Source organism: Emiliania huxleyi (genome assembly GCF_000372725.1).
Source record: "Emiliania huxleyi CCMP1516 unplaced genomic scaffold EMIHUscaffold_78, whole genome shotgun sequence".
Classification (NCBI taxonomy): domain Eukaryota; phylum Haptophyta; order Isochrysidales; family Noelaerhabdaceae; genus Emiliania; species Emiliania huxleyi.
Window position 1 is genome coordinate 462,449 of NW_005196163.1, and position 13,423 is coordinate 475,871.

Here is a 13,423-nt window from a genome sequence, read left to right on the forward strand (position 1 = left end):
CACACACGCCGGGGTCAGAGACATGCACTGTGGCCACACTGGCACTGCGCCGCGCACTCGCAGAGAGAGTGAGAGAGTCCCCACAGAGAGCTTAGTTACCATTTAGATAAGCCTAAGTGTCCTTTCTACGCTTCACTCCGGTCTCCGCGCACCACGGCTCACGGGCGCGGCTCCGCGGCTCGTGAATGCCTCGATGTTTTACTTTTAGAGACTGCTCAAAAAAAAGGCTATTGATACTGCAAGGGGGGCATGAGAATCAAACAGTTGGGGGGGCGCGGTCAATACATCCATCGGTGGAAGCGAGAGTCAGAGCTCTCCGCTCGATCTCGCAGTGGGGCGGCAACTACTTGTGAAGACTGGGATGCTGTGGAGTTCTGGTTATGGTGCATGCCTTCAGTCTGAAGTGTAGTGGCTGGCGAGCCGGAGTGGGGCCAGGAGTGGGGCTCGGCCCGCCCCCCTCCCCGTCAGGCTCCGTTTCCACTGCTGCTGCCCCTGCTGCCGTTCTGCTCGCGGCACGAACCTCGAGCGCTGGGCGCGCGCAGCCCTGTGGTCGGGGACGGCGCGTGGCTGCCAGGGTAGGAGCCGAAGCCGGGGTCGGGCGCTCTCCGAGTCGAGCGTGCGCGGCAAAAAGACGAAAGTGAATGCCCGCCGCACCTCGATCCCGGCAGACGGCTCGGGCTCGGGCGAGGCCGTGGCGAGCCGCGACGGGGAGATGAGGGCCCACGAGCTGACGCCTGTGAGTAGTGAATTGCTCATGAGGACTCATCAACCATTCATACGGAGGGCCCACGAGCTGGGCGCCTCCGTCGGCGGCGTCCGCGTCGACGACGGCTTCGACGAGCTGCGACCACTTTGGCGCCTATTGGACTCGTTCATGAGTAGTCCGCTTGGCTCCTTCGTCGACGAGCTGCGACCCCTTCGGCGCCTCGACGTCGAGCGAGAGCCACTCGGAGCGCACCACCTGCTCGAGCGTCCACCCACCGAGCCGCCGCTCCGGTGCGACGACGGATCGACGGCGAGCACCGCGAGCCGGTGGCGGCGTGAGGCGAGCTCGAGGCCGAGCGACTCGATGAGCGTCGACTTGCCGGTGCCCGGCGGCCCCGAGATGCCCAGCCGGAGGCAGCGCGACGCGTCGCGCTGCGGCAGGACGAGTTAGAGCAGCTCGTCCGCCGCCTCGCGGCTCGCAGGCTGCGTCCCGCGCATGCGCTCCAAGTGCAAGACTCACGCCATCCTCGCCTGCTTCGCCGCTCCCGCGAAGCTGGGCACCAGACCCACCTTGCGGAAGGCCGTGTACCAGTCTAGCTTGGCGTACCAGTAGCTAACCTCGGCCTTCTCGGCGTCGTCGCGCTCGGCCCACTCCTTCTCCGCCGCCGGGAGGAAGACCTTGCACATGTCGGTCTTGACCAGCTTGAGGGTCGTCACCACGTCGATCCCGCTCGCCGCCTCCGCGCTCTCGAGCCGATCCCACTCGTCCTCGGACGGCGGCGCGAGCCCCTGCGCGGTCACCTGCTGCGCGAGCCGCGCCAAATCGACCGGCCGGCCCTGCACCAGCGCCGTGAGCAGATGGCCGCTGACCGTCGAGGGCAGGATGGCCTTGCCGCTCACCTGCGTCAGCGCGATCTGCTCGATGCTCTCCTTTTGGCCCTGCTGGAAGCGGCGCCACGACGCGTCCCACACAGGCGGCTTCTTGCCGGTGGGCGGCACCGCGAGCTTCCACGGCGCCGCAGGCGTGTACGTGTCTGGCGGCAGCTGCATTGGCGCGCCGCCCTGGCTGGCGCCCGCGGCCGACGCTCCGCCCTGGGAGGCCGCCGGGCCCTGGGACGCGCCGCCGGCCACGTCCGCATGGGCGGTGCGCCAGCGCTGGATCAGCTCGATGAGCGCGTTGGCGCCCTGGGCGGTGATGCGGGCGCCGAGGGCGAGGAGCGACTCGCTCTCCGTCGGCTTGGTATGGCAGATCTTCATGACCAGGTGGTCGGCGAGCACCGAGGCCGGCGCCATGCGCAGCCGCGCCGCCTCCGCCGTGCGCCACTGCATCAGCTGTCGGTAGAGCGCCTCGTGCGCCTCGGCGCGCGCCACCTGGCCGCGCGCCTTCCAGTCGTCGAGCGTGCGCGTCAGGTGCAGGATCGCGCTCGTGACGGGCGTCTTGTCGGCCCCTGGCTCCAGCTCGGCCTCGGGCACCATCGACACGTCGATGCCCGCCGCCTTGAGCTTCTGCAGCGCCTTGCTCACCTCGAGCCGCGTCGAAGCTGCCTTCTCCTGCTCGACCTTGTCGTCGCGGCGCACCGAGTCGGGCACCGGCAGCATCAGCGCCGGCATCGGCACGCGCGCGAGCTCTCGCAGCTGCTGGTGCCCCTTGGGAGTGACGTGGTACAGGTCGTACGCGCCGAAGCCCGACGGGTTCTTCTTCTGCGTGCGGCTCAGCAGCCCGGCGGTCACCAAGAGCGGCACAAAGTCCTTGAGCGTCTGCCACGAGCGCTTGGGCTTGAGCGCGGCGCGCAGCGCGGCGAGCGGCGGCGTCGCCATGCCCTTCTCCATGTGCGACATGACGCCGTGCCTCGTCGCCGCCGTGAGCAGCAGCCGCGCCTCGAGGGCGTAGTTGCGCTCGACGTCGCCCGCGAAATTCTTGCGCCGCACACAGTTGTCGCACGTGCCGCACGCCGCAAAGGGCGCGGTCTCGCCCATCAGGCGGAGCAGCGCGACCCACCGGCAGTCGCTCGTGTTGTTGGCGTAGCCGCGCAGCTTCTCGGTCGACTCGAGCACGCGCTCCACCTGGCCGTGCGGCAGGCCCTTGGTGTAGAACTCGCCGCTGTACTTGGCAAAGTCGGCGTCGCTCGCGATCATCTCGCACCGCGCGGGACCGCCGTCGCGCCCGGCTCTCCCGATGTGCTGGTAGTACTCCTCTGCGGTCTTGGGCGCGCCGTAGTGCACGACGCGCCGGATGTCGGGCTTGTCGATGCCCATGCCGAAGGCCACCGTCGCGCAGACGACCGGCAGCTGGCCCGAGAGGAAGCGCACGTGCACGCTCTCGCGCTCCTTGGCGTCGCGCTTGCCGTGGTAGAAGTCGGCGTTGATCTGGCGGTGCTGCAGGAATGCGGCGACGCTCTCGGCCTCGTTCGTGGTGGGCACGTAGATGAGCGTCGACGAGGCCACCGCGGCGCCGTTGTTCTCGAGCAGCTCCTGCACGAGGCCGCCCAGGCTCTCTGCGAGCCCCGCCTGCTTGCGCGACACCTTGATGGCCAGGTTGGGGCGGAAGGACGACTGCTTCTGCACGTACGGGTTCTGCAGCGCGAGGGAGCGCACGATGTCCCGCTGCACGTTCGGCACGGCCGTGGCGGTCAGCGCCATGATCGGCACGGTCGGCATCCGCTGGCGCAGCTCGCCCAGCTGGCGGTACTGCGGCCGAAAGTCGTGCCCCCACTCGCTCACGCAGTGCGCCTCGTCGATGGCGAAGAGCAGCAGGGGATTGCGCGCGTGCAGCTGCGCCAGGCGGTCGAGCCCATCGGCCATGAGCTTCTCGGGCGACATGAACACGAGCGGGAACTCGCCGTCGAAGGCGCGCCGCTCGACGTCCTTGTCCAACTGCGCCGAGCCGCAGAAGGCCGCCAGCTGGCGCCGCCCCTGCCCGACGGCGTTGTTGAGGCGCTCGACCTGGTCGGTCATCAGGGAGATGAGCGGCGACACGACGACCACCGTGCGGCCCGTGTGCAGCGCGGGCAGCTGGTAGCATATGGACTTGCCGCGGCCCGTCGCCCAGAAGACAGCGATGTCCTTGCCGGCGAGCGCGGCCTCCACGACCTCCCGCTGCCCCTCGCGGAACTCGTAGCCGTAGTAGTTCATGAGGGACTGCTCGATTCGGGCCCTGTCGGCGTCACTGGCCAGCGCCGCTGGCGGCGGCGGCGCAGGCGCCGGTGGCGCAGGCGCCGCTGGCGGCGGCAGTGCCGCCGGCTTATGTGTCAGCGCAGCTTTCTCGGCCGCCGACTCCACGAGCGTGATCGCCTTGCTCAGCGCTCGCCGCTCGCCCGCGAGCGCCGTCGCCAGCTTTTGAGCCGTGGCGCTCAGGCTCCTCGCCGCCATGGCGAGCGGTCAGTAAATTTTCTTTTTTCTGAGAATCTGTTTCTCCCTTGGGCAACAACCCGGCTGCGGCTTCTATCCGGCTGCGGGAGGCCTCAAAATTCTTTTTCGCGATGTCCACCCCGTCGCGCCGCTCGCGCCGCTCGCGCCGCCTCGCCTCCGCCACCACCGCCGCGCCCTCGCCGAACGCGCCGCCGCCCTCCCGCCTCCTCGACCTCCCCAGGGAGCTCCTTGTGCGCGTCGTCTCCCGCTTCGACAGCCCCGTCGACATCTCTCACGTCGCGGCCGTCTCGCTTCTCTTTCACGCCTCGCTCGCAGAGGACGGCATCCGCTTGTGGGCGCAAGAGCGCGGCTTCGAGCTGCCGGCGAAGCCAGAGGGCGAGGGCTGCGTCGTGCGGTGGCTGTGCTTCGCTGCGTTGCTGCACGAGTCCAACCCGCCGGCGAGGGCGGCGGCAGGCGCTCGGCACAGCCTCTTCATCGACGGCGAGGGGCGGCTCTCGTCGAGCGGCGAGGGGGAGGTGTGGATGCCCATTCTCGGCCACGGCGAGGACGTGCTGCGGCTCAACACGCCGACCCGCCTCCCGTCGACGCTGGGCGGCGAGCGCGCCGTGAGCGTGGCGGCTGGAAGGTCGCACAGCCTCGCCCTCACCACCGACAGCGCCGTCTGGAGCTGGGGCAGTGGAGCCTTTGGCAAGCTGGGCCACGGCGACGGGCAGACCCAGCTGCTGCCCAAGAAGCTCGAGACATTTGCTGGCCAGCGCGTCGTCGCTGTGTCGGCTGGAGAGTACCACAGCCTCGCCACCACCGCTGACGGCGCCGTCTGGAGCTGGGGCATGGGATACTTTGGCCAGCTGGGCCACGGCGACCAGCAGCTCCAGCTGCTGCCCAAAAGGGTCGAGGCCTTGGCTGGCCAGCGCATCGTTGCCTTGTGGGCTGGAGAGCAGCACAGCTTTGCCCTTGCCGCCGGCGGCGCCGCCTGGAGCTGGGGCGATGGAGACCATGGCCGATTGGGCCACGGCGACACGCAGGGCCAGCTGCTGCCCAAGAAGGTCGAGGCCTTCGCTGGGCGGCGCGTCGTCGGTTTGTCGGCAGGAGAGTACCACAGCCTCGCCATCACCGCCGACGGCAGTGTCTGGAGCTGGGGCAATGCAGCCTGGGGCAGCTTGGGCCACGGCGACGAGCAGCACCGGCTGCTCCCCAAGAAGGTCGAGGCCTTTGCTGGCCAGCGCGTCGTCGCTGTGTCGGCTGGAGCACACCACAGCCTCGCCCTCACCGCCGACGGCGGTGTCTGGAGCTGGGGCGATGGCGAGGATGGCCAGCTGGGCCACGGCAACCAGCAGGACCAGCTGTTGCCAAAGAAGGTCGAGGCTTTTGCTGGCCAGCGCGTCGTCGCTGTGTCGAGTGGATCCGCCCATAGCCTCGCCGTCACCGCCGATGGCGCCGTCTTCACGTGGGGCAAGGGCGAGGACGGCTGCCTAGGCCACGGAGAAGACCTGTCGAACCAGTTGCTGCCCAAGAAGGTCGAGGCGTGTGCACCGGGAGCGGGACGGTCTAGTGGGGCGGTAGGGTGAAGGGAAGGTTTTTGCTCGCCTTCCCTGGGACCGCGTCTTTCATGTCTGACTGTCACTGACACTGTGCGATTTCGGGCCCGGGGTTGTGCTTTTACGTGAAGGGAGGGTGTGCGCTTTCGGGCCGCCTGGGGTTGTGCCTTGTGCTTTTGTGTAATGGGAGGCGGGGGGACGCGACGCGCTGGCCTTCCCAAGGACTCGGCGAACGTCCGACATCCTCTATCGACATAACAATATGTAGGTCATTATGTACCTTTTTGCACATGGTAAGGTAAGGTAAGGTAAACGTCTCCACACACACAAAGTGGTGGGGCAAGGGGGGGCGACCCTCGCATCTCCACGCCCGGACACGGGCAGGAGCCCCACGGCATTCAAAGTGCAAGCACCGGCCCGGTGCCGTGGGTGAGCACAACCTGCACCCCACTCCTACTCCTATAACACAACCCCCACAGCGTGGTCGTCTACGTGTTCAGAAACACCAAGCAGCGAGGCGAGGGTGAAGGGGTAAGGGGCTGTGTGGGGCTATCTGTGACTACATCTAGCCTGGGGGGTAGCAGGAGGGGGGGGCAGAGGGTAAGATATGGGTGAAGCCAGCTAGTCGGACGCCTTGTCGTCGGAATACTCCTCGGAGCCGGTGTCCTCGTCGTCGTCCTCGGTCTGCATCGCCTCGCCAGCCGTGAACCTGAACACGGCGTCGGCCGGCGCCGAGGCGCCGGCGGCCGTCATCAGGTGCATGACATATTTGTCGCGGCATGCCGCATCAATCTCTCCGTGCTCGGCCAGCTCGTTCGCGAGCCAGTCCGAGGCGACGGTCGTCGCCACGGTGCCCTGGGGGACCGTGGCGCACACCACGCTAGGGCCGCGCCGATATCCGTCGTCCCTCTCTGGGGGCAGCGAATATGTGACCCGAGTCTTGGACCCGGCCTGGCTGCGCGCCCGCGCAGCTGCAGACCGTAGCCCGTCCATCACGTACTCGATGTTCGCGCGTAGCTGCGCGCGCGGGCGCTCCGCGCGCTCGGCCTCGCTCGCGGCCGCGCGCTCGCCAGCCTCCTTCGCCCGGCGCTCCTTCTGCCGGTTCTTCTTGGCCTTGCGAGACGCGGCCTTTGCCGCAAGCTGCTCATCTGTGAGCTCCTTCTTCTTCGGCGCGGTGCGCTCGATGTACGAGCGCTCCGCCGCCTTCACCGACTCGCGGTCGCCCGCGGCCTTTTCGTGCTTCAGGTCGACCTCGATGGTCGCGTAGCCAGGCCTTATCACCCTGACACAGGACGCACCGAACAACCTTGCGACACCCACCGCGTCCTCCAGTTGCGCCTTATCGTAGCTATTCCAGGGTCCGCTGCGCATCCCCGGCGGCACGACGGTGGCCGGCGCTTGCGCGCCAGCCCCGTCCGCCACCGGGTCCGCGGCCGCGGTCCCTGTCATAGCTACGCGCGCCATGGAGAACGGCGTTGGGATTGAGAGAATCGCTCGTGAAACAGAACTCGCGCCCAAAGAAAGAAAGAATTTTACTGTACAAGCCCCTCTCACAGCAGACTGGCTCGGTCGGACTGGCACTACAAAAGGCACAAGGCGACGGCCCCTTATGGGCCGTCGAAGAGGCCGGCGTACTCCTCCGGCCGACCCCCCTCCCAATCCTCCCCGGGCTCTCGCTCCTCCTCCTTCGCTAGCGCCCTCGCCCCCCGCCGGCGGCGATTCCGTGCGGCCGTAAAGAAAGAAAGCGGCGCGGCCCGAGGCGAGGTGGGTGGGTTGGGAGCGAGGGGGCGGAAGTGGCCAGTGCGGTAGATCGGTCAGTCGAGGCGCGTGAGCCGGACTTGTGGGCCGGACCACCCAAGTCCTTTACTCTGCGTTGTTGAGCCAGGACTCAACATACTCGTTCTGTTGCCATCCCAAACTGTCACTCCCCTTTCTCCCGGCCGGGGCGGGGCGCGCGCGGGGGCGGCGGGTGTGCGGCGAGTGTGCGGGATGTCTGTGGGCCCGAGAGCGATATGCCATGTCCGCCTTGCGTTTGTGTACACACACACACACACACACACACACACACTTGCGTTTGTTTCATAACATCGAAGGCTAAATTCAAAAGAAAGAACAACATACTCGGGCTTTCATCCCAAACTGTCACTCCCCTTTCTCCCGGCCGAGGTGGGGCGCGCGCGCGCGGGGGCGCGGGTGTGCGGCGGGTGTGAGGGATGTCTGTGAGCCCGAGAGCGATATGCCATGTCCGCCTTGCGTTGTTTCATAACATCGAAGGCTAAGCTCAAAGAAAGAAACGGAATCCGGCCCGGTGAGAGAGCTCTTCCTCGCTGTTTGAGCGCGGTCGCTCTTCCTCGCTGACTTCTGACTGTCGATGCTGTGATGCTCGCGTGCCACCCGGCGGAGCCTCCTGACCCGCTAAGCGTCAAGACTGGCGCCATCATCATCGCAGCCACTGCATTCGGCGCGATTCCGCAGCTGCACAAGCTCGCGAGCAGCGGCTCCAGCGCGGGCGTGAGTGCCGCCACGTCCGGCCTCACACTCACCTTCACGTGGTTCAATCTGCTCGCCACGCTCACCGTCAAGGCTCCGTCGCTCCGCTCCTGCGCCGACAGCGTCCTTCGCTGCCTGCCCAGCCTCGTGGACGCGCTCCAGCAAGCAGAGACGGCGCTCATCCTGCTCGCAATCCTCCTTCTCGTCGTATCGTTGCCGCCGAACGACGGCGCGACACCGCGGCGCGGCACCGCGGCGCTGGTACTCGCTCTGCTTGCCCTCGGCGCGGCCATCGCGGCCATTGATGCCCGCGCACCCTGCTCAGCGCCCTCTCTCGCTGCGGCGGAGGCGCACACGCGCAGCACGGACGCCGACGACGCCGCACCTCCCTGGGGTCGGCGTCACCCCTGGCGGATGTCACATTCGCCTGGCGCGGCGTAGGCCCTGAGTGCTGCAGCGAGCGCGATTGTGCTCCTGGCGTTCGCGCCGCAACTCGCCGAGACATGGCGTCAGCGAGGGTCGCTCACCCGAGATCAACCGAGATCACACGAGATCAAACACGAGATCGCCCGAGATCGCGCGAGATCACTGCAGGCGAGGGCCGCTCGCCTACTCGTACTACGATTGCACTCTGTCTGTGTGGTGACGCCTCGGCTCCCTGAGAACGCACACACCGCCTCGTGTGCCATGCCCCGTGTGTGCTCCGCGAGTGCGCGTGTGCTGCCCCGTCGTCCGTGCTAGGGACGCGTGTACCACTGACTGACGGACTGACTACTACCACCGCGCCCTACAGGCGAGGTTCGCTCGCCTACTCGTACTACTTCCTGCAGGCGTCGCTTCTCGGCTGCATCTCGGCTGCATCTCGGCCGTATCTCGGCCGTATCTCGGCTGTTTCTCGGCTGTTTCTCGGCTGTAGCTCGGCTGTAGTTCGGCTGTTTGGCTCGGCGTATCTCGGACTATCCCTCGGCTATAACCTCCGGCTGCATCTCACAGGCGTCTGGCTGCCTCCTTGTCGCCGCCTTCCAGGCGCCCGGCCTTCGGGCCCTTCGAGCACGCACCACAACCAAGAGAAGCGTAGAGAAACGGAGCTTTCAAACTCGGTGTGGAACCACCAGCCCGACGCGCACTACAGTTAGCACGCAACTACACACAGAGACAACCGCGTCGCCACACACACACACACACACACACACACACACACACACACACACACACACACACACAGTGTACGTGACGACCACACAAACGCACGCATAGGCGGTCGGCCTCGGCGACCCTTGGCCCGTCTGGGGCCCGACTTGCGCGGCGGGAGTGATGCAGGGCACGGTCTTCGCCGTCGGGCTCTCGCTGCTCGCTCGCGAGGGTCCGGGCGGGGCGAGGCGCAGACGGGAGCAGCACGAGCCGAGGACGAGACTCTTGTAGCGGGTGGGTTTCCACCAGCGCCGTTTTCCGCTGAAGCCGCGCTGTATTTGTGCGAAAAGAGGTACAAGACTACTTTAGTTGCAAATATAAAGTACGGGTGGTGAATAAATAAAAAAAATGCTTTAACCCCAAATACTCGGCACAGTGCCGTATCCCCTACCCCCCCCCTCCCCCCCCCTGTCCTCTCCGGACTAGACATGTGCGCTACATTGCCTAGGGGTGGGGTGGTGGGGCCTGTTGGGGCATAATGGCTTGTTGTGATGAATATGAGTTGCGGGTGTGGGTCGCCGGCTCTCGCCAGCCTTCCGCAGGCATCCTAAGTTCGGCGGCTCAGCCTCCTCTGCGCCAGGGATCGCGCGGGGCGCAGCACGCCCTGTGTCGTCTGCGCGAGATCCTAGTCCCTGGTTCACCGAGGTGCCCCCTACAGGGAGTCAGCTCAGCCGCGTTCCTTGTAGTGTGATGCCTTTAAGTCTTTAGGTGTTCGATGTGCTAGCTTGTGAGGCCTTGACAAACTTGATCTCTCGTGCGTGAGTCGTCGCCTCTTCTGTGGTGAGGTGGTCGAGTCCCACTCTCCTTAGTTCGTCATTCACTCGCCTGCTCAGTCGTAGTCTGCCGTAGTAGTCAATCGTCCCCATGGGTTCTACTTTGCTGCTGATTTCTTTCATGGTCGAGTCGCTGACTCGGTCGCTCTTGCGTCTTATTCGTCGGAGCCTAGTTTTGGCCTCTCCCGAGTACGCTTGCATGTTTCTCACTAATAGGTTCAAGACCGCCTTCCAGGTTTGTTCGGGTTTGATGTCTTCCTCCTCGTAGAAGGAGACTATTATTTGATTCCACATGTGTAGATGAAGTGCGTTGTGGACCTCAGGCGTGTCTGCCGAGGTTCCGATGATGGTGAGTAATCTCGGCGGTTGTATGTCTAGTGACTCTCCTTGTGCAAAGACCGCCCGGACGACTGGGCATACGTCGAGGTGTCGCAGCGTTTCGGAGGTTCTGTTACAAAGCCTGCACCTCGTGTGTGTTGTGGTGTCTAGTCCGTACGCCTTGAGCTGTTTCCGAAGGACCAGCTTCCTGTAGAGGATGTGTCGGCAATAGTTGTCGGTGATTGTGGGCGGAACTAGCGTGCTATGTATTGCTCTTGCCGCGTGAATCCAATCCTGGGGGTGGACTACTTTGTTGCTTGTCTCAACTTTGTGGCGGAATCTTGACGAGCTGTCGTGCGGTCGGTCGGGTCGCGGTACTCGCGCCCTTGAGTCTCTTCCTGCCTCTCTTATCCACCCTGAGCTTTGTAGGAGGTCCTTCTCCCAGTTTTTGAGGATCTTGGGTTGGGTCATATTCTTTTTTAATCTTTTCGCGTTCTGTGGCGTCGCTCGCGCTCCGCTCTCTCTCGGCGCTCGTGGCGGCCAACCTCTACGAAGCCCGGGTCGCGCCCGTGGCATACCCTCCCGATGGCGGCCTCGCGGCCGGCCATCGACCCGGACGAGGGCCTCGCGGCCCTCTTCCAGCGCGCCCACGTGGGCGCGCGCAGAGCTTCAAGCCTGCTGCTGCAGCCGCAGCTGCAGGATTTGGAGAACGTGTACGACCTCTTGGAGGCGGTGCGGAGCGGCGCGAGCGCCGCGTCGCTCGGCATCAGCGCGCGCGACTTCGAGCGGATCTGCGACTGCGCGCTGCCCGCGCTGCGCAGCGCTGAGGCAGCAGCTGCGGCTTTGGCACTGTTTGCCTGCCCGTCCTCCCACGACGGCCCGTCTGGGCTGGCTGCGGGCGGGCAGGCGGGCGGCAGCGCGGCCGCTGGGGGCGCGCGCGGCCTCGGCGCCGAGGGCGGCGAGGGCTACACCTCCGGCGAGGAGGAGGCAGCAGCAGCTGCTGCTTCTTCTTCTGAGGAGCAGTTTGGACCCCGCCTCCCCGCCGCCCGCGCTGGTACGAGCGCGGCGGTGGTGGACGGCGAGGAGGGGCGGCGGCTGGCGGCGGTCGGGTATCTCTTTTGAAGCTGCTTGGCCATTATGCGGCACAGGGTGACAGCGGGTGACTGCGACGCGTGTGGCGCGAAGCAGGGCATGCGGACATGTAGGGCTAATTCGTTATCTCTCTCTCTCTCTCTCTCTCTCTCTCTCTCTCTCTCTCTCTCTCTCTCTCTCTCTCTCTCTCTCTCGCTCTCTCTCTCGCTCTCTCGCTCTCTCTCTCTCTCTCTCTCTCTCTCTCTCTCGCTCGCTCGCTCTCTCTCTCGCTCGCTCGCTCGCTCGCTCGCTCGCTCGCTCTCGCTCTCGCTCGCGCGCGCGCGCGCGCGCGCGCGCGCGCGCGCTCTCTCTCTCCTCTCGCGCCGTTAGGGGGGATATGGCCAGAGGAGCGGGACAGTGGCCAGAGCGCAGAGGAGCGCGGCGCGGCGCGTTGATTCCGATAGAGAGTGTCTCACTCAGATTCTGGCAGTGTCTCCACTCGACTGTCGAGTTCTCTCAGATAGTGTCGCGTGGACGCCTGAGCCGTGACGGCGGAGCGCGCGTCGCCGGTACTCTACGTGTGCGTCCCGCGAGGCCGAGGGCCGGGGGGGGTGGGGTCCCCAGGGGCTGTTCGGGGCTTCGGGCACACGAACGCACCTCTCTCAAGGCCAGACGAGCCCCTCTGAGAGAGACTTTTGAGAGAGGCAATGCCTCGAGGGCAACGCCTGCCTCTCCGGACTCCGCCATATATGTTATATGGGCGCCGCCATTCGACTCTCCACATATCCCCGTCCTGGCGTCCACAATAACAGCGAACAGGGTGGCTCCAACACGGCATCGGATGCGGTGGAGAACGCGAGTTAACGCGCCGCGTCTGCTGGCGCCCCCCGAGTGGTGGGCCAGAGCCGCAATCAACATAAAAAATGACGACTGAACGCGCATGGAACTAGGGGAGATCGCATTTCGCATGAGCCGACTAATGTGCAGATAGACAGGTGCTGGCAGAGAGGAGCTCGCGCCGCTCCCTTCAGTCCTCGTCGTCGCCGTAGTAGCCGCCCGCCGGGTTCTTCTTGAAGACGATCTCGTCCAGGGTCTGCCCGCTGCGCGTGTACTTCATGCCCCGCTTAGCGCACTCCGGGCACGGCCGGTACGGCTTGATCGGCCACCACTCGAAGGGGCGGAACCTGTTGACCGGTGGGCCGATCTCAATGGCCGGCAAGCCGCCCATGACGCGGCCGTCGACGCAACCGGGGTAGTCGCAGCGCTGAGCAACGTCCGCCTCAGTTCCCAGCGCCGCCGCGGCGTCGGTTGCAGGCGGCTCGGCAGGCGCGCAGGCGAGAGGCTCGCGGCTGCAGCGTGAGAAAGGCGCAGCAGCAGCACGCGTGCTTGGCAGCGGCGGGACCAGCAGTGACTGCGCGGCCGGCAGCAGAAGCGAGACCGAGAGCGTGAGAGACATTTCGGGAACAAACAAAGGAGAAAAACGTCGGCGTCCACCTGGATGTGAGGCTAATGACTGCACTCCAAGTGCTCCAAGTGGTGCCATTTTAGATTTTTTTCGTTTTTCTGGGTAAGACAATCTACGCGCTTTCCGCATGTGGGAGCACACCAACTAGAAGAGAACTGGAGAGCGGCTCCCAAAAGGGGGCGCCTCGGCCGCGCAGAGGGCGCAGAGCGGCGGGGCGGCGACATGACCTCCCCTCCCCACCCATCCGCTCCCGGTAGACACCCGCACGACGGGGGCGGCGCACGTGCGCACACACGCGGCTCGGTGAGGGCTCGCTCAGATGTAGGGCGCCGCGTGGCCGAGGGCCGCCTCCTCTAGACCGCATTGCTCCGCGCCTGCATCGCGGGCCACGGAGTCGCCCTCGCGCCCCACTTCGCGACGCTGCTCGAGCTGGCGACCGTGCTGCTGCAGCAAAAGGGCAAGCGCGCGGCCGTCGAGGCGGGCAGCGACCTGTACTGCCTCGC

General features: G+C 66.0%; 5 protein-coding genes across 5 annotated transcripts; 1 reads left to right on the top strand and 4 right to left on the bottom strand.

Moving 5' to 3' along the window:
• Window positions 1–204: 204 nt before the first annotated feature.
• On the top strand, window positions 205–824 carry EMIHUDRAFT_359200 (hypothetical protein; the record flags this gene model as incomplete). Its single annotated transcript, XM_005760119.1, has 2 exons — window positions 205–736; window positions 804–824. A coding segment is annotated over one exon (171 nt), but the record flags the coding sequence as incomplete, so codon positions are not given.
• A 397-nt stretch (window positions 825–1,221) lies between these two features.
• EMIHUDRAFT_359202 (hypothetical protein) lies at window positions 1,222–1,962 on the bottom strand (the record flags this gene model as incomplete). The annotated part of the gene is made up of 1 exon (XM_005760120.1): window positions 1,222–1,962. One exon carries the CDS (start codon window positions 1,960–1,962, stop codon window positions 1,222–1,224), a length of 741 nt encoding a protein of 246 aa, XP_005760177.1.
• Window positions 1,963–2,613: 651 nt separating this feature from the next.
• On the bottom strand, window positions 2,614–4,071 carry EMIHUDRAFT_416925 (hypothetical protein; the record flags this gene model as incomplete). Its single annotated transcript, XM_005760121.1, has 1 exon — window positions 2,614–4,071. A coding segment is annotated over exon 1 (1,224 nt), but the record flags the coding sequence as incomplete, so codon positions are not given.
• A 2,162-nt stretch (window positions 4,072–6,233) lies between these two features.
• On the bottom strand, window positions 6,234–7,076 carry EMIHUDRAFT_218309 (hypothetical protein; the record flags this gene model as incomplete). The annotated part of the gene is made up of 1 exon (XM_005760122.1): window positions 6,234–7,076. The coding sequence occupies one exon, from the start codon at window positions 7,074–7,076 to the stop codon at window positions 6,234–6,236; it is 843 nt and encodes a 280-aa protein (XP_005760179.1).
• A 5,406-nt stretch (window positions 7,077–12,482) lies between these two features.
• Window positions 12,483–12,911, bottom strand: EMIHUDRAFT_218312 (hypothetical protein; the record flags this gene model as incomplete). The annotated part of the gene is made up of 1 exon (XM_005760123.1): window positions 12,483–12,911. One exon carries the CDS (start codon window positions 12,909–12,911, stop codon window positions 12,483–12,485), a length of 429 nt encoding a protein of 142 aa, XP_005760180.1.
• Between the last annotated feature and the right edge of the window lie 512 nt (window positions 12,912–13,423).